Here is an 18621-nt window from a genome sequence, read left to right as displayed (position 1 = left end):
CAAGGTTACCATCGATGGCATCTGGACCCCGCTAATTCGAACTCGGTTTTTGTTAAATTCCCTGTTACTATTGACCTCAGACGTCTGTTTAAATGGCTTTCTTGCAGGCCCTTTTTACGCACCGATCACACCCGACGCTCTGCTAAAGAACTACCACCCAGAGCGCGTATCCATAATCTCTGACGGATGCCCATTATGGTTTCATTCACGTGATTTAAAAAAAAAAGAAGTGATCACGTGATAACAAACATCTCTCGACGCGGATGGCCACAGTTTGCAGCACAGTTGTTGCAAATGCCTCAAAAGTACTAAGTTCGGGACAAATCTTATCCATGCGATGGATTTTACATCTGTCGAACTCTTCTCTATAACATACTTTGTCTATATCAAACTTGGTCTACTGAATTTCGTATCAACCCTAACCCATGCTGGATGCCAGATGCCGGATTGGAAATTCGGCAGTGGTCTTACCGTACAAAATTGGTATGCAGGTTACGTAATCACGCTAAGAAGTGAATATTTAAGGAGTTGTCACTTGACGACATCTTCGTTTTCGATCACTTGATTCTAGAAAGTTTGTTTTAGTAAAATTTCCGTATTTTTGTTTAGTACGTTTGTTGTATTAACAACTATCCTAGGGCCGCTTATGTTTGGTTTGTTGCATTAAACTATAGAAGGGCTATTTTTGTCTGATCAATTCTTACTTGCACTAAGTTAGAAATTATTTTGTTTTCGTTTTACTGCAGAGTGGGCATGATTAGACAACAAATGATGACATGTACGGGGAAAACAACTATGTTACTCTTACCTAGCCCTTGGTTATTCAGAACATCAGGGAAAAACTCATCCAATTATCTTCTATTTTGACTTCATCTATAAAGTTACAGTCGCATAAGAATTTTAAACAAATTTAAAAAAAGAGTATTTTTGAGACATACTTGTGGCTTCCCTCAGTGTAATAGAATGACTTTATTTTCATGAATAACAGCAGATCTTATCATAAATCAATAAATAACAGGGATAAAAATGATAAAAGTAAATACAATAGCGAATACACAGAGGAAATCTAAAGAATCTGATCGGGTAATTTAAGGACTTTTTTAACTGTATTCATCAGCTGCCAGCTGTTTTTTTTTTTTAGTGGATAACAACACGAGAGCCACATAAATTGTCAGAAAAAACACATTTCGTCTTTCATCAGCTAGTTTTAACTTTTTCTTGACAGCTCTTTGTGATCATACCAGCAAATTTATCTGAAGACGTGAAAATATTGCGAATATTTTGGTTTAGAGACCAAGGGGTCAAAATTTCGAAAATATGATTCTCACGTCTGTTGAAGTGACTTGCTTCATTCACATGATTTTAAAAAAAAGGTGATCACGTAATGACGAATTTCGTGATCTCTTCGTGTCATGGGTGAATCTGCCGTCGAGGAAGTTGCTTCACAATTTGTCGGCAAGTTTGTCGAGTTTCGCACTTTCTGGCAAGATACAATCCAAGGTATGTTACAGACAGATGCAAAATCCATCGCATGGATAACATTTGCCTCAAACTTGGTACTTTTGAGGAATTTAATTTGCGGCAGCTGTGCTGCAAACTGTGGCTCTACAACCGGATGAATCCGTAAGATTATCCCTGATGAGAATACTCTCAGGGAAGTTTTACTGAAGCCCTATATACTGGCCACGGCGACAGTATCTCTGGTGGAGCAAGTTTTGGTCAACGGAGTGTTAGTGATTTTTTAAATTCAATCGTCTTTTCATCCATTAGGGTTAAATCTACCCTCTCTTCTAATTAACACTTGCCATGCTTTTTTGCTCTCGATTTGTGACTTCTTAAGGAAGTAAAGATTATCACAATAAAAGAGTAGCATTTCTTGTACAACTGAACATGCCGAGTATCCTTCATTCCTTCTCACGCCTGATCCAAGAATCATGACTTAGATCTCGTATCATTTACCCTTCGCAGGGTAAATATTGAACTACAGTGAACTAAGCAGGAGAATAAGGGATAAATTTAGTTACTTTGTTGGCACGGCAACAGACCGCAACGATGTTTTATTCGCCAGTATTTGTAAGTGATTTATTTCGTTTGTTAGAATTCTCTCTGCCCCCCGTCATTTTGCCGTTTAACACAATAAAAGTTGTTTTTTGGCAACAACTGAAAGGACCCTGGTCCTGTCCTGATTGCATCGAACTAACATCGAACTAAACTTAAACTATAATCCGGCATCGGTAGCAAAACAATCTATTTTTGCGTGATCAGCAGCCATGTCTTTGTCTTCTTCGCGATCAGACCTTGCAAAGGAAAGTGTAGCAAGGAGATCGCACGATATCACGTGTGCATAGTGCATTTGTCTTCCATTGTCATTTGATTCAGTTATTATTTTTTGCGTGATCAGCCACGCTTTTGTCCCATTTGCGGTCACGTCTCGCAAAGGAAGCAGCAGCAAGAAGCTGAGGTCGCACGATGATATCAAGTGTGAATGGTGGTGCACGTGTGCATAGTGGCGCACGTGTGCATGGTGGCCCTCCACTGTCATTTGATTCAGTTACATGATGAGAGTAGCATGTGAACCCAGTCTGTCTTCAGTTAACAAGGGAACATAGAATATACTCATTAACATTCTACACATCACATAACTAGTGAAAATCCACGCAGGCTGAGAACCACATTACAAAGACTACCTCTGAAATTCTATAGCTCTTGACCCGTTGATTAGTTAAATTTTAGACCAACACTTCAAGGCAGTTTACTTAGAGTTAACTAATGAAGGATAAGATATAAAAAATAATAATCTGTCATGGGCCCAAGACTACTAATAATCAGTTGAATACCATCATTCCCAGGGGGCCACATTACAGGTTAAGGGATTGCTTCGGTATCTGTTAGGCGTTCGCGCTCTTTTCTTTCAATTTCAGTTATCTATTTTTTAAATATGCGATAGGTAAGGTGAAGGTAAGGTAAAGTCTGCATACGAGCCAAGTGACCCATCAGGCCGGAGCTTATCCCGGTTTCTGTAACATGAAGCGACTAGGAGTATTTCTACTCCCCCCTGGATGGGATGCTAGTCCATCGCAGGGTTACCCCCAGCATTAAGTTCGCCGGTACCCATTTATACACCTGGGTGGAGAGAGGCACTGTGAGAGTAAAGTGTCTTGCCCAAGAACACAACACAATGTCCCCGGCCACGGCTCGAACCCGGACCGCTTGATCCGGAGACGAGCGCACTAACCATGAGGCCACCGCGCCTCCCATAAATATGCGTTATAGAAACTTAAAAGTTTATAAAACTGTAATCTTAGTATACCTAGCAGAACAGCTGCGTTTTACAAAAATGAGAGTTTTAGTAAAACCTATTTTTGATGAATGTTGAAGGTAGAGAACAAGGCCCGGTTGTTCAAAACCGCGATTAGCGCTAATCGGGAATTAAATTGATTAACCGACGATTAAAATTTTAAAATCTGCGATTAGATTGCGTTGCTCAAAGCCCGATTGGTGCTAATCAAACTCTAATCGGCGGGTTAAACCACGATTGGGAAATTTAATCGACGATTAGGCTTAATCGGAGGTTAGTTTAATCGTGGTTTTGAACAACCGGGCCCAGTACTTTACCAAACCAAGAGATAATCTCTTGACCAAACTGAGTCTCAAAATTCCCATTGTGGATTAAGAATAAATATTTTCTCCTCCTGGTGCAAACACTCGCATGAACAACATGCCGGCGGCTTCTCTTTAAAGTTTATCGCTAATTGAACTCAAGGAACGGGTCACATTTGGTAACAAGAGTTAGCCTCAGCTAAAAAAATACAAAGCTCTGAGTAATGTATATGGTAGGTATAAAATGCAATTAGGTTATAAAGGATTTATAATTATCCGATGTTAATTGTTTTTTTTCTTGCTCAGAGTAATCACAGCTCGGTAAATACAAACCCTGCCCTATGCACGCTAAAAATCAAATGCAATAATTTTGGAAAGGTCTTAATTCAGTTTTGTTTAGTCTTACATACAGCTGTTTACGTAGTGTGTGGGTTGAATCAAAAGGTTTGTGTTCATTTTCAATGTCTTGACGAGAAAATCAAGGGGGCTTGCTTTTATGAACATCGATTAGCAAAGAAAATATTTGTAGAAAAATTTCAAGAAATCTCGAGTTTGTTTTCCTTTTTAAAAGTAGTAAAATTTAATTTGTCAATGGCTCCATCAATTCGCGAGCATAAATGCCTTTGATAAAGTTGATTTTTGCATTCATCTTTGATGAAAGGAGTCAAGATGATACTACTAGTGTTGCTGCTGCTGTTAGGAAGTACTGTAACAGGTGAAAACGAATTCGCGTGGTTATTTCTATCTTTTTTTTTTTTAAAGCGATACCTAGTTTTTAACGGATTTTTTTAAAAATATGATCGGGAAACGTGTCATTCTCTTTCGTGTTAAAGGATGTTGATGGTTCCGAAGTTGTTCTGCCATTTTATTCAGGTTTTTATCATTGTTCACATGCCACCAGTTTGGCTTCAGTTAACGTTCTAATCGCTTCTCAGCTAAAGATGGGCTCAGTTTGAAATGATTTTAATCAGATAACACGGAATAACACTTCTCTTAACTGTTTTGAGTGGTTTATTTTAAAGGCGCACTTCACGTTTTCAATGTCATCTCTCCAAGTTTCATCCGCTCAATGCATCTTTTCAAGTCAGTAATGTTTTTTTTTTCAATATGTTTCCCTACTCGATCTATATTCAAGCCCAGTACACTAGCTTACAACAATTGCGTTCTTCTTTTCATTTCATTGCAGGGCAACTGCCCTGTGGCTTTACGCCCATTTCTCAGTCACGTGTCATAGGAGGCCAGGATGCTAAGCCAGGAGCTTGGCCGTGGCAGGTAAAGACAATGTACATGACATGAAACTATTTCATTGCGTTCTACGTTCTGGCTGTTTGGAGTGACTCGCTTCAATTCAAGCAACAAACTGACTGAATACACAGTCATCATATAAGATAAAATACTAGGATCTTAATCCTGCTCGTTGTAATCGTCGTCACTGCTCTTAGTTTTCAATGTGCACCTCAAACCAGAATGTTTGTGTTATTTTCCCTCACGTCATGGGTGATTTGAATGACTGTATTATTACTCTCATTTCCCGGCCAATCGATGTAATAGCCTGGAGATTTTCCTGAAACAACACAGATTACTTAAGGATATCCGAATGGCAGGGAAGGTTGGAGTACTGTGGACTTACTTCATCTAATTCTTCAGTAACAGTGTAAGACCAACGATCACAAAAGCGGTCTACTTAACAAATAGACTCCATGTTGCCGTGCATCTGCTTAGTCATAAATCGCAGATGACGTCAAAATGTGGTAAGAACAAAACAAAGCGTACACGAGCCGTTACGGAAAATTCTACGAGATATTTCCTTTGTTACGTTATGTGTTTGATTTGCTCAGTTGGATGGGGTGCAGCACGGAGGGAACTTATCTTATCATTGATCACGTGACTGGTGATAAGTGATGACTGAAAACTAGTAGATTATAGTTCATTATCCTCACTCTAATAAACTACAGTTGGTTCAACTTTTGCTTCAACTCAGTCAATACATCGCTTGCAGAGAAATGAGGAATGTAAATTAAAAAATATTTTGTTTGATTTTTTTAGATAGCTTTACAGCGTTATGGAAGTTTTATCTGTGGAGGATCACTGATTAGTTCTGACTGGATAGTAACCGCTGCTCACTGCGTGGCAGGCAGTTTGTAAGTGTTCGCTTAAAGTGCATAGCTGCAAGTAACAACAATAGATTCAACCAACCGACCGACCGACCGACCGACCGACCGACCGCACCCCACCCCCCCGCCCACCCTACCGATCGATCGACCGACTAACCAACCAAACAACCTGACTACCCCACCAACCCTTCCAACAGTCAAAATGTCTTTAAATCCTATTCAGACCCAAAATGGGCACATTCAAGACGGTGGATGTTCGAAAATCACTTCAAGTTGCTAAATTGTATTGTTCCTTAGGAGGTGGCATACCCCGCCGCCACCCCATCCCCTATTCCCCGTCGTAAGAGAGTGTGAAAGCCTGCTGGGTTTATTCCTCGAAAATTTTACCCTACACTCATTCAGCATCCAGTCATCATTCTCCCTTGTCTTTTTGGTAGAAATCCTGCTGATTATAAAATTGTCGTGGGTGATCACAATCGCAACACAAACGAGGGCACAGAGGAAACGGTTGGAGCCAAACAAATCATCTACCACCCACAGTATAACCCAAGCGTAATCAACAATGACATCGCCTTGATTCAACTAGCCAGTGCTGTAAAGCTTTCCCAGAGAGTGAATCCTATCTGCTTACCATCTCATGACTCCGATATTCCCATAGGATCAAAATGCTACATCACAGGTGATCAGCGTGACCGCTTTGATGATTTCAATAGTGTGGTTAAAGACAACGTATGGAAAGTCTATGAGCTGGATGTTTGCGTTATCTGTCCACTGCTATTATTTCCCATTAGATTTAACTCGTCTTGTTGGCCTTGGTGAATCTAGATCGGCAATTGTCGCTTTTCCCTTTCTACTCTAGAATGTTGGAAATAAAACATAAACTTCGGTGAAGTCGAGACCCAACACCGAGCTCATTGCTGTCGTTGCTTCCCAACAATTGAAAGATTAATTTGTTAGAAAACCAATCTTAAACTGTGAACACAAAAGTAAAGAGAAAATGATAAGTACACTTTTTTTTCCAAATGTGCATTGCCAAGTGAGATTACAAGAGCTACAGTCGGCAAAAAAGTAATAATAAATAAATAAATTAATAATATACATGAAAAAATTACTCGATTCTGATTCTTAATTTCTTGAATCTAATCGATGCTTAAAATTGCAAAATTATCCCATTGCTTTCTCTAGGCTGGGGAAAGATCAAACATCCAGGAAGTTCTCATCCCATCCTACAGCAGGCCATGATGCCGCCCATCGACAAAGGGAAGTGCCAACAAAAGATTCAAGCCGCTGGAGGTATTTCAAAAAGTTCTATTATAGCTGTCTAAAGATCATAGAAACCGAAATGAGTACAAATGTCACCTTCTGCCGGAATAATCAAACTAAATTTTGCTGCTGCTGTTTTATTTTGCTGTTAGTTTGATTTTGTCGCTATTAGTGTGAATGTTGTATGTCAGTATGTTGTAACGTAGTGTATGTAGCTCAGCTGAATTAATTTTTTTGCTGCCGTTAATTTGACCATGTCTGTGCCCAACCAGAAAGCTCTTGCTACTTTGGTCACCGCTCACAAACAAATTTTATTTCTTTGTGGCTTCACATTTCTTAATTTTTTATTATTTTCAGTACAGTTACCTTTTAAATTGTATGTAAATAACCTGTATAGTGTAAATAAAGAATTGAACTGAATTGAATTGAATTGATCAATCAGCTTCGTATTCCGAGTGTAAGTCACGGCCTCGTTGTCAAAAGCTAAGTAAAACTTTGGCCTGACTGAACACGAGACTAGGCTGGACATTAGATATGCGAGTTCCAGGCTGATATCTCATTTGTGCTTATATATCATTCTCTCTTTCAAGTTCCAATCCCTTTAACTCCACAAATGTTGTGCGCGGGCGTCGAGAATACAATATTAAGCGGTTGTCATGGCGACAGTGGAGGTCCGTATGCGTGCCTGAATTCGGACATGAAAACCTACACCCTGCACGGTGCCGTCAGTTGGGGCTCTGGATCATGCGATGCTAACCAGCTTTTCTCTGTGTTCGCACGAGTCACAAAGTTCCGAGCTTGGATCAAGCAGCACACGGGAATCACGGGAGGAGGAGGTTTGGAACACGTCACATGTTTGTAGCTGACTATAAGAATCTTTAATGAGATCGTGACTAGTTAATCACAGAAATAAATCATCTGGTACAGCAAGCAAGAGAATTATATATAATCAAAATCATTGAGGATTACAACGGTCACAAAAACAGTTAAGAGCTACAAGCTAGCTATAATAAAACTATAAGCAGGTTACCATTGTCAGTTCGTCAGGTTTTATGCAGTGTTTGAACATTCTAGAGAAAAGCAATTGTAAAAAAAAAAAATGAAAATGTTTTAAAAAAGAAGGAAGTAAGGGTCCCAGTACTTAGCTTCGAGAAATGATTAAATTGGTTGTTGTTGGTACTTTTATCTCGAAAAGTTTTGATGTTTTTTTCTTCTTTAGGGTGGTCTGCCTTGCAAGGGGATGAATGTCTCCTTTGCTGACCATCGGTGTTTGGTCTCTACGGCGCATTTATTAGCCTTATTTTGCAATTGACTTTTCCTTTATACGCACTGACATGAACTTAGGTGACATGACAAACTCTGTTGCTCGTGTTGTTTCTAGGAGGCTCACCGCCACCCCCATCTACTCCTCTCATGCCCACGACACCTGGGAGCAGCGGTAAGCCAAATATGTTCTACTAAAAATAACTGAAGAAGTTTGATCGGCTGCATGAGCTATACAACAAGCCACTACCGACAAAGCAGTAAAAAAAATTAAAACAATGATATTTTAAGCTAACGACATTGTGATCAGTTCGTTCTAATAACTAAATGGCAAAATTATTCCCGAAAAAGTACGGTTCCTGCTTTCTCTGGAAGGCACCGTTTCCAGGCTAACCAGACTGTTAAACTTAATGAAATCCTAAATAGCTCTCTACTGCTGTCAGACGTTAGGGAATAGTTCCAAGTAGCATGCACATGAATTGCTAAAGGTCAATTTCCACGGAATTCTCACTTTCGTGAAGAATTATAAATGCCATTGCAATTTACACTACCAAAAAGAAATATATTTCCGACAACTCTTCAGCAAGTATACACTATGAACGCAGCTAGGGAAATCCAAATTCAACTCATATCCTGTAACCATCTGCATGACTAAGCACTCGTTTAAGGTTATCACGACAGTTAACTGCAATTTTTTTTTTTTTTTACAATTGCTTTTCTCTAGAATGTTCAAACTACCAAGTTCTGAGTGACAGTGACCGTGCCAAAGGATTCAAGACCGTTAATAGCTTCAAATGTGATCGACCATTTACAACGGATTGGTATAAGTTCGAAGGAGGCGCAGGCACACAAATGCCTGATCAAGTTGTACCCACACACCACTGCGGTACGCATGCACCAGGCTGGCTTAATGGCTCGCATCCAACAGTAGCTGAAGGGATTGTCTCACGCCAAGTTTGTTTTCATTGGTCCGGCAATCCTTGCAAATGGTCTATATTTATCCGGGTTCGTAACTGCGGTGGTTACTTCGTGTATTTGCTGGCTCGGACACCCACCTGCTATCTGCGGTACTGTGGCAACAGCGATCAAGGTACTGTAGCGTAAAAGGGGGTTTGGTTTTCCTGACAGAAATTACCTAGTACAATAATGAAAGATTATTTGGGCTGAAAAGCTGCTAACAGAAAAGCTAAAATTAAGAGAAGGAAGCTCTACTTCCGTTTCGCTTCACTTTAGCTTTGCTCGAAATCAGTACAGTTTTAGCACTTTTTCCTAAATGACAATGCTATACCAACTACTGATTCAGTTGCAATTATGTGGGAATCCAAAATAATTTAAAGAAAAAATCACTTAACGTGCACACATTCAATGAGGGAGAGACTTGGCCTGTTAACTTTATCTAACAGGCGCCGTTATTTGCGTCTGCAGTTATTATATAAAATCGCAAATGATTATCACTCTCCCAGGCAACTTCAAGGGTATTTTGTACCGAGATCAGGAATTTCGTCGTAAGGCCCTGAGAGACAGAAGGGAACTTCATCTCCCAAGATACAAAACAGCTATAGGGCAGTCAACCTTCGAGTGTGCTGCTGCAAAGGAATGTAATGACTCCCACAAAGACCTGCGTGCTTTTAAAACGCTAAGAATTTTAACTTTTAACTTTTTAATAGAATTAGATCAGGCACAACACAAATGTAGTGTATAGGTTTTTGTACATATTTGGTGAATTGTGTTTTATGTAATGATCACCGGTTCATACCAGCGTCTTTACATTGAATTCGCTAATCGGATTTTTCAGTATCAATAAATCTTTTATTATTATTATTATTATTATTGGTATTGTTATTATTATTATTATTATCATCATCATTATTATTATTATTATTATTATTATTACTATTATTATTATTAAAAGTATTTGGGTAGCATGACAGGGGACCAGCGGCAAATAAGAGCTGATTATGCATGTGGTGACACTTTTTTATATTTAATTCTGACTAAGGTGAGAGAAATTTGGTTTTTAAAGTTTTTATTTGTTCATCATGATACTTTTTTCGATCTGTTTTTGACAAGTGATAGCGTAGCGAGAGAGAATTATGGCAGTTTGCTGAGGAAGAAGTAATTCACTTGGTCAGTCAGTCAGTCAGTCAGTCAGTCAGTTAGTCAGTCAGTCCATGGGTCGTTAAAATGTTTTAGTGGTTATTCTGCTGAGCAGAGAATTTCGCGAGAGGGGCGACATTTGCCCGACCGTTGATATTGTCAACAAAATGGCTACTAAAGTGATGATATTTCGAGTTTGGAGCCCAAAAAGAGTTCCCAAATTAAGGACTATTTGGTATGCAGCAAAGGTGGGTTTAAAATTTCGATCCATCGATAGCCTTGGAAGCGGCTATTGATCGAAATGTTGCTACGATTTATGTGCGAAGGTTTCAGGCTCGTTAAGAGCTTTTCTGTCAAGAATTAATCAAATTTTCCATGCCGTCTCATTTTCTTATATAATTTTTATTACTTTTATGACTTAAACATTTATTTTACGTTACCTATATAAACACAAACCATCCGTTAAAAGCTTGGCAAGAAATAAGACCGTTTGCACACCAGGGTACGTATAAAGTACTGTGCACATAACCCATTCAGTCTGTTTTTTTTAAAGACGTGATTACTTTATCGGTAGTTACAATCAAAACAGCCCAAATATTCCACCTAAATAAGCTTAAAATCTTTTTTTTACTTGTCACATGCATTATCTGAGCTTGTCCGTTTCAAATATCACGAGTTGGCTTAAAGAGCCTTTGATTTAAGTTAACATGCTCACTGATCGCCCAAATACCATAACAGTGTTTTGCATGTTGTCTGATTTCTAGGAAGTTCACGTCCACCCCCAGTTACAACGTCAGCACCAACACCTCCACCTCCAACGACCCCAACAGGTCAATACGGTAAGATGGCAAGATTTACGAATTCCAAATACGATGAAAACCACGGTTAATGACGCGGACACCAAACAGAAACGCGCAAGTGTCCGTAGTGGAGGTGTCCAGGGGCTCCGGCTCCCACAGTCAACGTCACAGATACATATATTGTCCACGTAAAGATTAAAACAGCGAAACGTTATGAAAATAATAAAGCTATATTTAACACCACAACTCTATTCAGTTGAAGCTCCTCAAAGTTCAATGTTAATGCATATTCTCTTGTCAGTTTGTATTGTAACTTAAAGAAGAAAATGGCACAAATTTATGAGAAGCTTTTGTGTTCTAATAGGGCAAAACATTGCGCGTAATCGTGACAAATGGAATTATGTAGCACGCAGATACTCTGCACTGTCCTTAACGTGAAGTAAACCTGGTATGGGAGAGTTATCGCAAAATATCGCACAATATCGTGATGTGTCAGTGTCTCGCAGCTCAATTATTTGGCTCAGCCTTCGGCTTCTGCAAATAACTGAACTGCTCGCCATTGAAAAATCACAACATTGCTTAACCTCGTTCAATAATTGTTAATTAGTTAAACAATTGTTTTGCTGTAGAATGTTCAAACTACCAAGTACTGAATGATACGGATCGTGCTAGAGGATTCAAGGCGCTTAGTAACTTCAAATGTGATGTACCGTTTACAAAGCAGTGGTATAAGTTCGAAGGAGGCGCAGGCACACAGATGCCTGATCAAGTTGTACCCACACACCACTGCGGAACGCATGCGCCAGGCTGGCTTAATGGCTTGCATCCAACAGTAGCTGAAGGTGCTGTCAAACGTAAAGTTTGTTTTCATTGGTCCAGCAATCCTTGCTATTGGTATAGAGACATCCGGGTTCGTAACTGCGGTGGTTACTACGTGTATGAGTTGTGGCGAACACCCACCTGCCATCTACGGTATTGTGGCAACAACGATCTAGGTCAGGATTTCTTTATGTTCACCCTGTTGTTTAGTAAGAGAAGTTATTGTGTTCGCTTTCTCAGACAGAAGTTCTGAATATGAGTTTATAAAGCAGTAAAAGTAAGTTTTATCGTAGAGGGAATGTTAATGCTTGTTATTCAAGAACATTCTGCTTTTAGAAATAGTGCAACTTGCCGTGTAAAAATTGGCGCAATTTGTCATAAAACAGGCCATAGTTTGCCCACAGTCTGTTTATGCAGCCCCATTCGTTTTTGCATATAACCCGCTTCGTGTCTTTTCGTGTTCTACTGAAGAATGAATGGTTGATTCTAGAAAGTCTGATTAGGGATGTTGGAATTGAATCTCAGTTATCAGTTGTATTTCCAGTGGTTCCTCAGCTTTCATATAAAATTTCAGTCCATTTCGCAGCAATCAGCAGTAAATTATGCAGAACTCAGATCTCAGCTATCACTGTGGAACAAGGCGTCATTTCTCAGATGACAGAGATAACCAATTCTCACTGGGAAGTTCCTTTTTCGGACAGACTTTTAAAAGGGTCGAAGAACTGACGTTGTTTCCTATAAATTATTTTTATAAGGTTCAACACCGCCCCCAGCAACAACAAAACCACCAGTGCCTACGCCCACCTCATCTGGAAGCAACGGTAGGCTATACTATAGAGATGTCTCATAACATAAAGGCAGAAAACATGGGCTTAGTTTGATAAACATGAACTATAAAATAATCCCCTAACAGAAACAACTCTGAATAGTTAACTCGACTTCTTCGGTTAAACGCCAAGCATTAATACCGACAACGTTTGCCCATTATCAAAAACAAAGATAATAAGTGATTTCACAAAATGTTCACTGAAAAAGTATGCTAATCAACTAGTTGTTAACCACGACATTTCAGTAAAGAACTGACAAATAAAAAGTAATTAAGCTAGGCAATTATCAACTGGTACAGTATGACTACATGTAAAAGAGTGTGAAATTACTGACTAGCAGAGACGGATTAATTAAGAATAATTTGCTCGACTTTATAAGTGGGAAGTGGAGATGCAAATTTCTTTGAACCAGAAAGTCCCCGAGTTATCATCAAAAATTATCTCACAGCTTTTTCTCCAAAATAAAACTATGCGTCATATTTTTTCCCAACAATTTGACTTTTTTCAACAGTGCTTCATTAATGAGCAAAATCGTATTTAAATTTTGATCGTTCTTCTTTACGTACATTTAAAGAACTTAAAAGAACAAAATCCCGCATCCTTTTTCAGTCTGCCTATAGGGGTTCATCTCTCAGGTAATTTGTTGCCCCACTGAGTGGAATTTTCTTTATATCCCTTCAATATGATATTTCAAGGATGCGGGACAAGTTCGCCAGCAACACCTCCACCGCCGACGACACCTGTAGGACCATCCGGTAAGAGAATTGTAACGTATAGTCAAAATTCGGTAAATGTGAAGTAATAGAGTGCATACGTATATACCCGGGGAGGATTCCCATAGTTAAAGTATGGGAATGCTCGTCGTACTTTTTTGGCCTTTGAAAAAGCGGTTTTGGTATCTCTCAGGGTGTTCAGCCTCAAAAGGTTCACAGCGGTACCTCAAGCAGTACCTTTTATAGTATTGAGCCGGAACAAATATGACAGGAGAAATGTGCTGTTTTAGAATTGGTACCTCTTAGGAGTGAAAAACATTTCAAGCCACGCCTACAAAACAGGATCTTGGTACCTCCTAGGGGTTCTTTTTAATATTTCTGACGAGCACCCCCGTCCCCGGGGGTGTAGAAAATACTGGCATTTGACTCCCTAACTGTTACCATTAAAATAATAATAATAATAATAACACCGGACGAAACCGAGTAATTGAGCCAGCAGGAAAATACTGAGAAGATTTTGCTCAAGGATTCATTCGTGATGTGAAGCAGCACTGATTACGAAGAGGAAACATGGCGCCGATACACAGTGATCATTTGATTTGTTTTATTCCAGTCCAAAATGGGCAATGTTCTGTATTAAAATTAAATTGGAAGTGAGAGAAAAGGTGAAGAAAAGATGAAGATGAAAACAGTCCAGCCATTTATGGTAAACGTATAACTAGGAAAAAAAATGCTACAATGGCACTTGGAAATGGTCCTTTTTCTTAGAGAACATCAGTCAATTTGATAGCAAAATACTCTTGAAAACAAGCAAGTTGATTATTACCAACAGAAAACTGTGAGCTGTGAGGAACAGATAACGTCCAAGGACAAATATCCGAGCACATTTTCGCGCCAAATGTAGGCTATTGTGTTTATTATTCTTCAATTTTTTTTCGCAAAACGCGCGGTTTTGAAAATTGGAGAATATCACTCGGCTATTTCCCAGTTTTAGCTAGGGAATATTTAGTCACGTGACGCGTTTAGACCAATCGTGCGCGAGCGAAAATATTTGATGGATTATAACGAGTTATGGATGCATACACGCGGGAGGTTTGCAGAGTGCGAGAGAAGCGTAGGAGTTGCTTAAGGCGATAGCCGAGAGCAACTCTAGCTTTTTTAGTGCTCTCCAAACTTCCCAAGTGCATCCATAACTCGATATACGCACAGCTAAAAGCATGAACCAATTCTTTTATAACATGGCGACAACATGGCGCTAAAACATGTTTTATTTGTGATTGACTACAAAGTGAAGGAAGACAAAGGTCTTTAGGATCCTAACAAGCCACAATCTGTTGAGCACCGGTTGAACGAAAACGCTTAATCTGGTTTCTAAAATTGTCAATGAAAAATTCGCTTCTTCGAATTAATTGTAAAGAAAATGTGGGCAAACAAAGTCAAAAATACTGAATGAAAATGTAGACAAACAATGTCAAAATACTCAAGTTTAAGTAAACATCTTAGCTTGGCAAAAGTCAAAGGCTCGAAGTAGAGTTTGGATTGTTCAGAATATCCTTCACATTGCCGAAACTTGCACTAAAATCGACATAAATTTTGTACCTAAATTGAAACTTTACACGTCATCTTATATACGCACGGCTGTGCGTAATATAATACATCGAGATATCGTTCATGATGGGTCAACAGGAATTAAATAAGACTGGCGCGCCCGCTATGTTATAAAATGCTATCGTTCACTTTGCCTTGTGCCTGTGCCTTTTTGGTGTTCAAATAGAACATGCTGAACTACAGATCAAGTAGTTCGGGCTCGAGCCTCGGCTATGACTTTGTGCTGTGTTCTAAGGCAAGAAACGTTTCTCTCATGGTGCCTCTTCACCCGTTATATAAATGTGTACCGGCGAATGTAATGCTGGGGATAACCACGTGATGGACTGGCATTCCATTCACTGGGTTGGGCGGGGGGGGGGGATGGGAGGGTGCAAATACGTCTCGATAAGCACCAAACTGATGCACCACTAGGCTAAAACGCAACTTATCTTTGCCTTCCTTGGCCTTCAAGGTTCTTGCGGCATCCGTCCACACTCCAGGATTGTCGGCGGTGTGAATGCTAAACATGGCGACTGGCCGTGGCAAGTTCAGTTACGTACTACTTCCGGTTTCCCTTACTGTGGAGGTTCCTTGGTGTCTGATCAGTGGGTGGTAACAGCGACTCACTGTGTCCTGAATGAATCACCCAGCTCCATCGTCATAAGGTAAAACAAGATACTTAGTTCCCGCAAGTGATATGCAGCTCTCAAACGCCTGGACTAGCTATTTTCGAAAACGGGTTTTTAACAGAAAGACAAATTTGACTGAAACGAATTTTTGACTGATAACCAAACAGTGCAGATCTGCGGCCTAGAGTATTACGCCTTTTTAGAGTGCACAAATGATATACTATTTTATATACATTCTTTAAACTGGTTATACTACTAAACTAACAATGCGCTGCAAATATTAAGAAAGAGGAAAGAAAAAAGAAACGAAGTTATAGTATAATAACAAATACAATGTTGATTACATGACAAAATCTATGAAATTAAAATATCAAGAGGGAGACAACCTGCGCATTGGAGTTCTACAGTTTCCTATGTCCTTTGGCAGCAATATATTTCTCGATTTTATATTTTATTTTAATTCTAAATTGGAAACCCTCAATATAAGGATGTACATGATTCCTTCTACAATCCCAAATTTGATTCTTTGCAATTACAGCAATGATAAATAATTTAATAATAAATAATTTTGTCAGGGGCAAAATGTTTGAGTTGCCACTATAGCTAGCCTGCAAACGCAGACGTGTTTCCGGCTGTCACTTGTCTCCGATATTGCGGGTTAGCTATTTTTGGCGGAGAAAGAGCGACAGCCGGAAGTACGTCTACATTCGCAGCCTACCCTATAGCCTGTTTGGCTACAACGAAGCAAAATTGCTTCCCCTCTACGCCGAGGAAAATGTTACGAGTATAAGTCTACACGAGTATAAGTCAAAATTATCAATGTTCTTTTTAAGACTTGGTGCCCACAGACGTGTACACACCGTTGGAACCGAGCAGGACATTGTCGTGAGCAAAGTGATAACCCATCCATCGTACCACCAGCCGACCAAATACAGTCACGACATCGCCTTACTTAAACTGGAAAAACCAGCTCAGCTAGACAGGTACTTGCACCGCGCCAGCTTGGGAAAGATTGCAGCAAGTCCGTTTTTAAAGCAGTCTCCAGCAGAAATGGGGGTGGGAAGTACCCTGCAAGTTCGGGTTTGCCCAATGTCTCCAGCAAGAAAAATGGTGTTCTTTGTGCCATACAACACTTTATTTATTGACCAAGCGTGTACGGTAAAAGTGGATTGATTGTAACCCTCGTTTTTCCATGTGGCTATGGCCCAAAAACCATCTAGATCTAGCAATGAAAATTTGACAAATATCCAACCATCTCGACTTCTCACTTGAGGTTTGTTCTGTACAAAATGTTCAGGATATAATTTGGACAATAACTTCCTTCGTGATCGTTGAAATTAACTGAAACAGTTATAACCGTTGTATTTAATAAATTATTTAAGGTGCCACTGTTAAAGAAGCGCCTTCAAAACGGCTGACCGTAATTGTTCCTACTTATCCTCTCTCCCGTTATTAAGGTTTGTAAATCTGGTGTGTCTGCCGCAAGCCGTAGCCGAACCAACTGACGGTACCAAATGCTGGATTACGGGATGGGGTCGACTTGCTTCCGGTGGATTGGTTCCAGACTATCTTCAGCAGGTCCAAGTTCCCGTAGTCAGCCGCGCCCGCTGTGACTCAGCCTACCCAGGGAAGATCCATGACTCCATGATCTGCGCAGGCCTAGACCAGGGTGGAATTGACTCCTGTCAGGGGGATAGTGGGGGACCGATGGTGTGTGAGACTGGTGGGAAGTTTTATCTTCATGGCGTCACCAGCTGGGGCTATGGATGTGCGCAGGCCGGAAAGTTTGGCGTGTATGCCAAGACGAAATACCTCATGGCGTGGCTAAACAGCGAAATGTCCAAGAACTAATCTAACTGGCGATGGTTTAGTGGGGGATAACATTAAGCATAAATCGCGGGTTCATAGTACAAAGATTCTTCTTTTAAACTCGTGGAAGAAACCAGAAAGACCTTGTGGCAAAAATGGTCAATAAAAACATTGAAAACGCATTCTCTTGTTCATGGTATATTACTATTGTATTCAGCTATTTCTTCGTGCGCAGCAGAAAAAATAAAAGTCGATAAAAAGTTATTTTTTCCCTTGGGACGCAATCCGCCAAAAGTTCTGCTTTAACCTAGCACTTAGTGAAAACTCAACTGCGTTCTATCTCGCTAAAAAGTCTCCTTGTCAAGAATACATCTTCGATTCGTTCAACAGGCGAAACAAATACCCCAATGAGCATGCGATAGCTGATCAGGAAGCTACAATTGGCGACAAAAGTAGTTGAGACTCTTAGAAAATGACGCTTTTTGATATTTAAGCACTTATTCTATTTTATTTGCTTGTAGCGTTAATTCTCCGATACCCCCGGGCCCCCAATTCAATGTTGTGTAGACGCTGTAGCCTGTGCAGTCGAAGAAATAGAACAATCGATCAACATTATATTGTTTGGGGGAAAGGGGGGAAATGTTTCCAAGACGATCGGAAAATCGAATTTTATTGCAAAGTGTCTCGACACTTTTGTCGCCCATTGTAGATGCAGGAAAGGAACTAAAACAGGCTTGTTTTGATCGGTAGCGAATATGGTGAGGCTTTTCTTTTAGTTTTTCAGTGTTTTATCATAGAATTTGTAACTGAAATTGAAATTGCCCTTTATATTTCGAATTCGGTCCATGGAATTTGTTTTGGATTTTTGTAGGTTTTATTTGTCCACTTGACGATATGTATGCAGTATTGTCTAAAAAAAGCGCACTGAAAGAAAATTGGAAAGGGCAAAATATAGTACACTAACCCGTCTGTGGAATCTGTTGAATGGATGTGGCTGAATGATTTTGGATTCATTAAAAAGCCGATGTTAAACTCATTTAATTGTCACCTTTCTGAGTTATAACTTGGACTATAAAGTAATAACGCTTGTTTTGCTGCTT

The 18621-nt window shown here is 39.7% G+C and overlaps 1 protein-coding gene across 2 annotated transcripts; it reads left to right on the top strand.

Moving 5' to 3' along the window:
- Positions 1-1206: 1206 nt before the first annotated feature.
- On the top strand, positions 1207-18304 carry LOC145479306 (transmembrane protease serine 9-like). Of its 2 annotated transcripts, none has more exons than XM_081457635.1 (15): positions 1207-1500; positions 4787-4872; positions 5647-5741; positions 6152-6393; positions 6900-7007; positions 7568-7813; positions 8359-8415; positions 8965-9330; positions 11102-11176; positions 11767-12132; positions 12712-12777; positions 13479-13538; positions 15556-15748; positions 16546-16695; positions 17170-18304. In XM_081457635.1, exons 1-15 carry the CDS (start codon positions 1413-1415, stop codon positions 17561-17563), a joined length of 2592 nt encoding a protein of 863 aa, XP_081313761.1. In that variant the 5' UTR covers positions 1207-1412; the 3' UTR covers positions 17564-18304. The 2 variants fall into 2 exon arrangements, with proteins under 2 accessions (XP_081313761.1, XP_081313762.1); XM_081457636.1 differs by lacking the exon at positions 1207-1500 and adding an exon at positions 4241-4315.
- Positions 18305-18621: the final 317 nt, after the last annotated feature.

Source organism: Orbicella franksi, chromosome 2 (assembly GCF_964199315.1).
Source record: "Orbicella franksi chromosome 2, jaOrbFran1.1, whole genome shotgun sequence".
In the NCBI taxonomy this organism is placed as follows: Eukaryota; Metazoa; Cnidaria; class Anthozoa; order Scleractinia; family Merulinidae; genus Orbicella; species Orbicella franksi.
The sequence above is the reverse complement of the archived record's forward strand: the minus strand, read 5'-3'. Positions and strand labels throughout refer to the sequence as shown.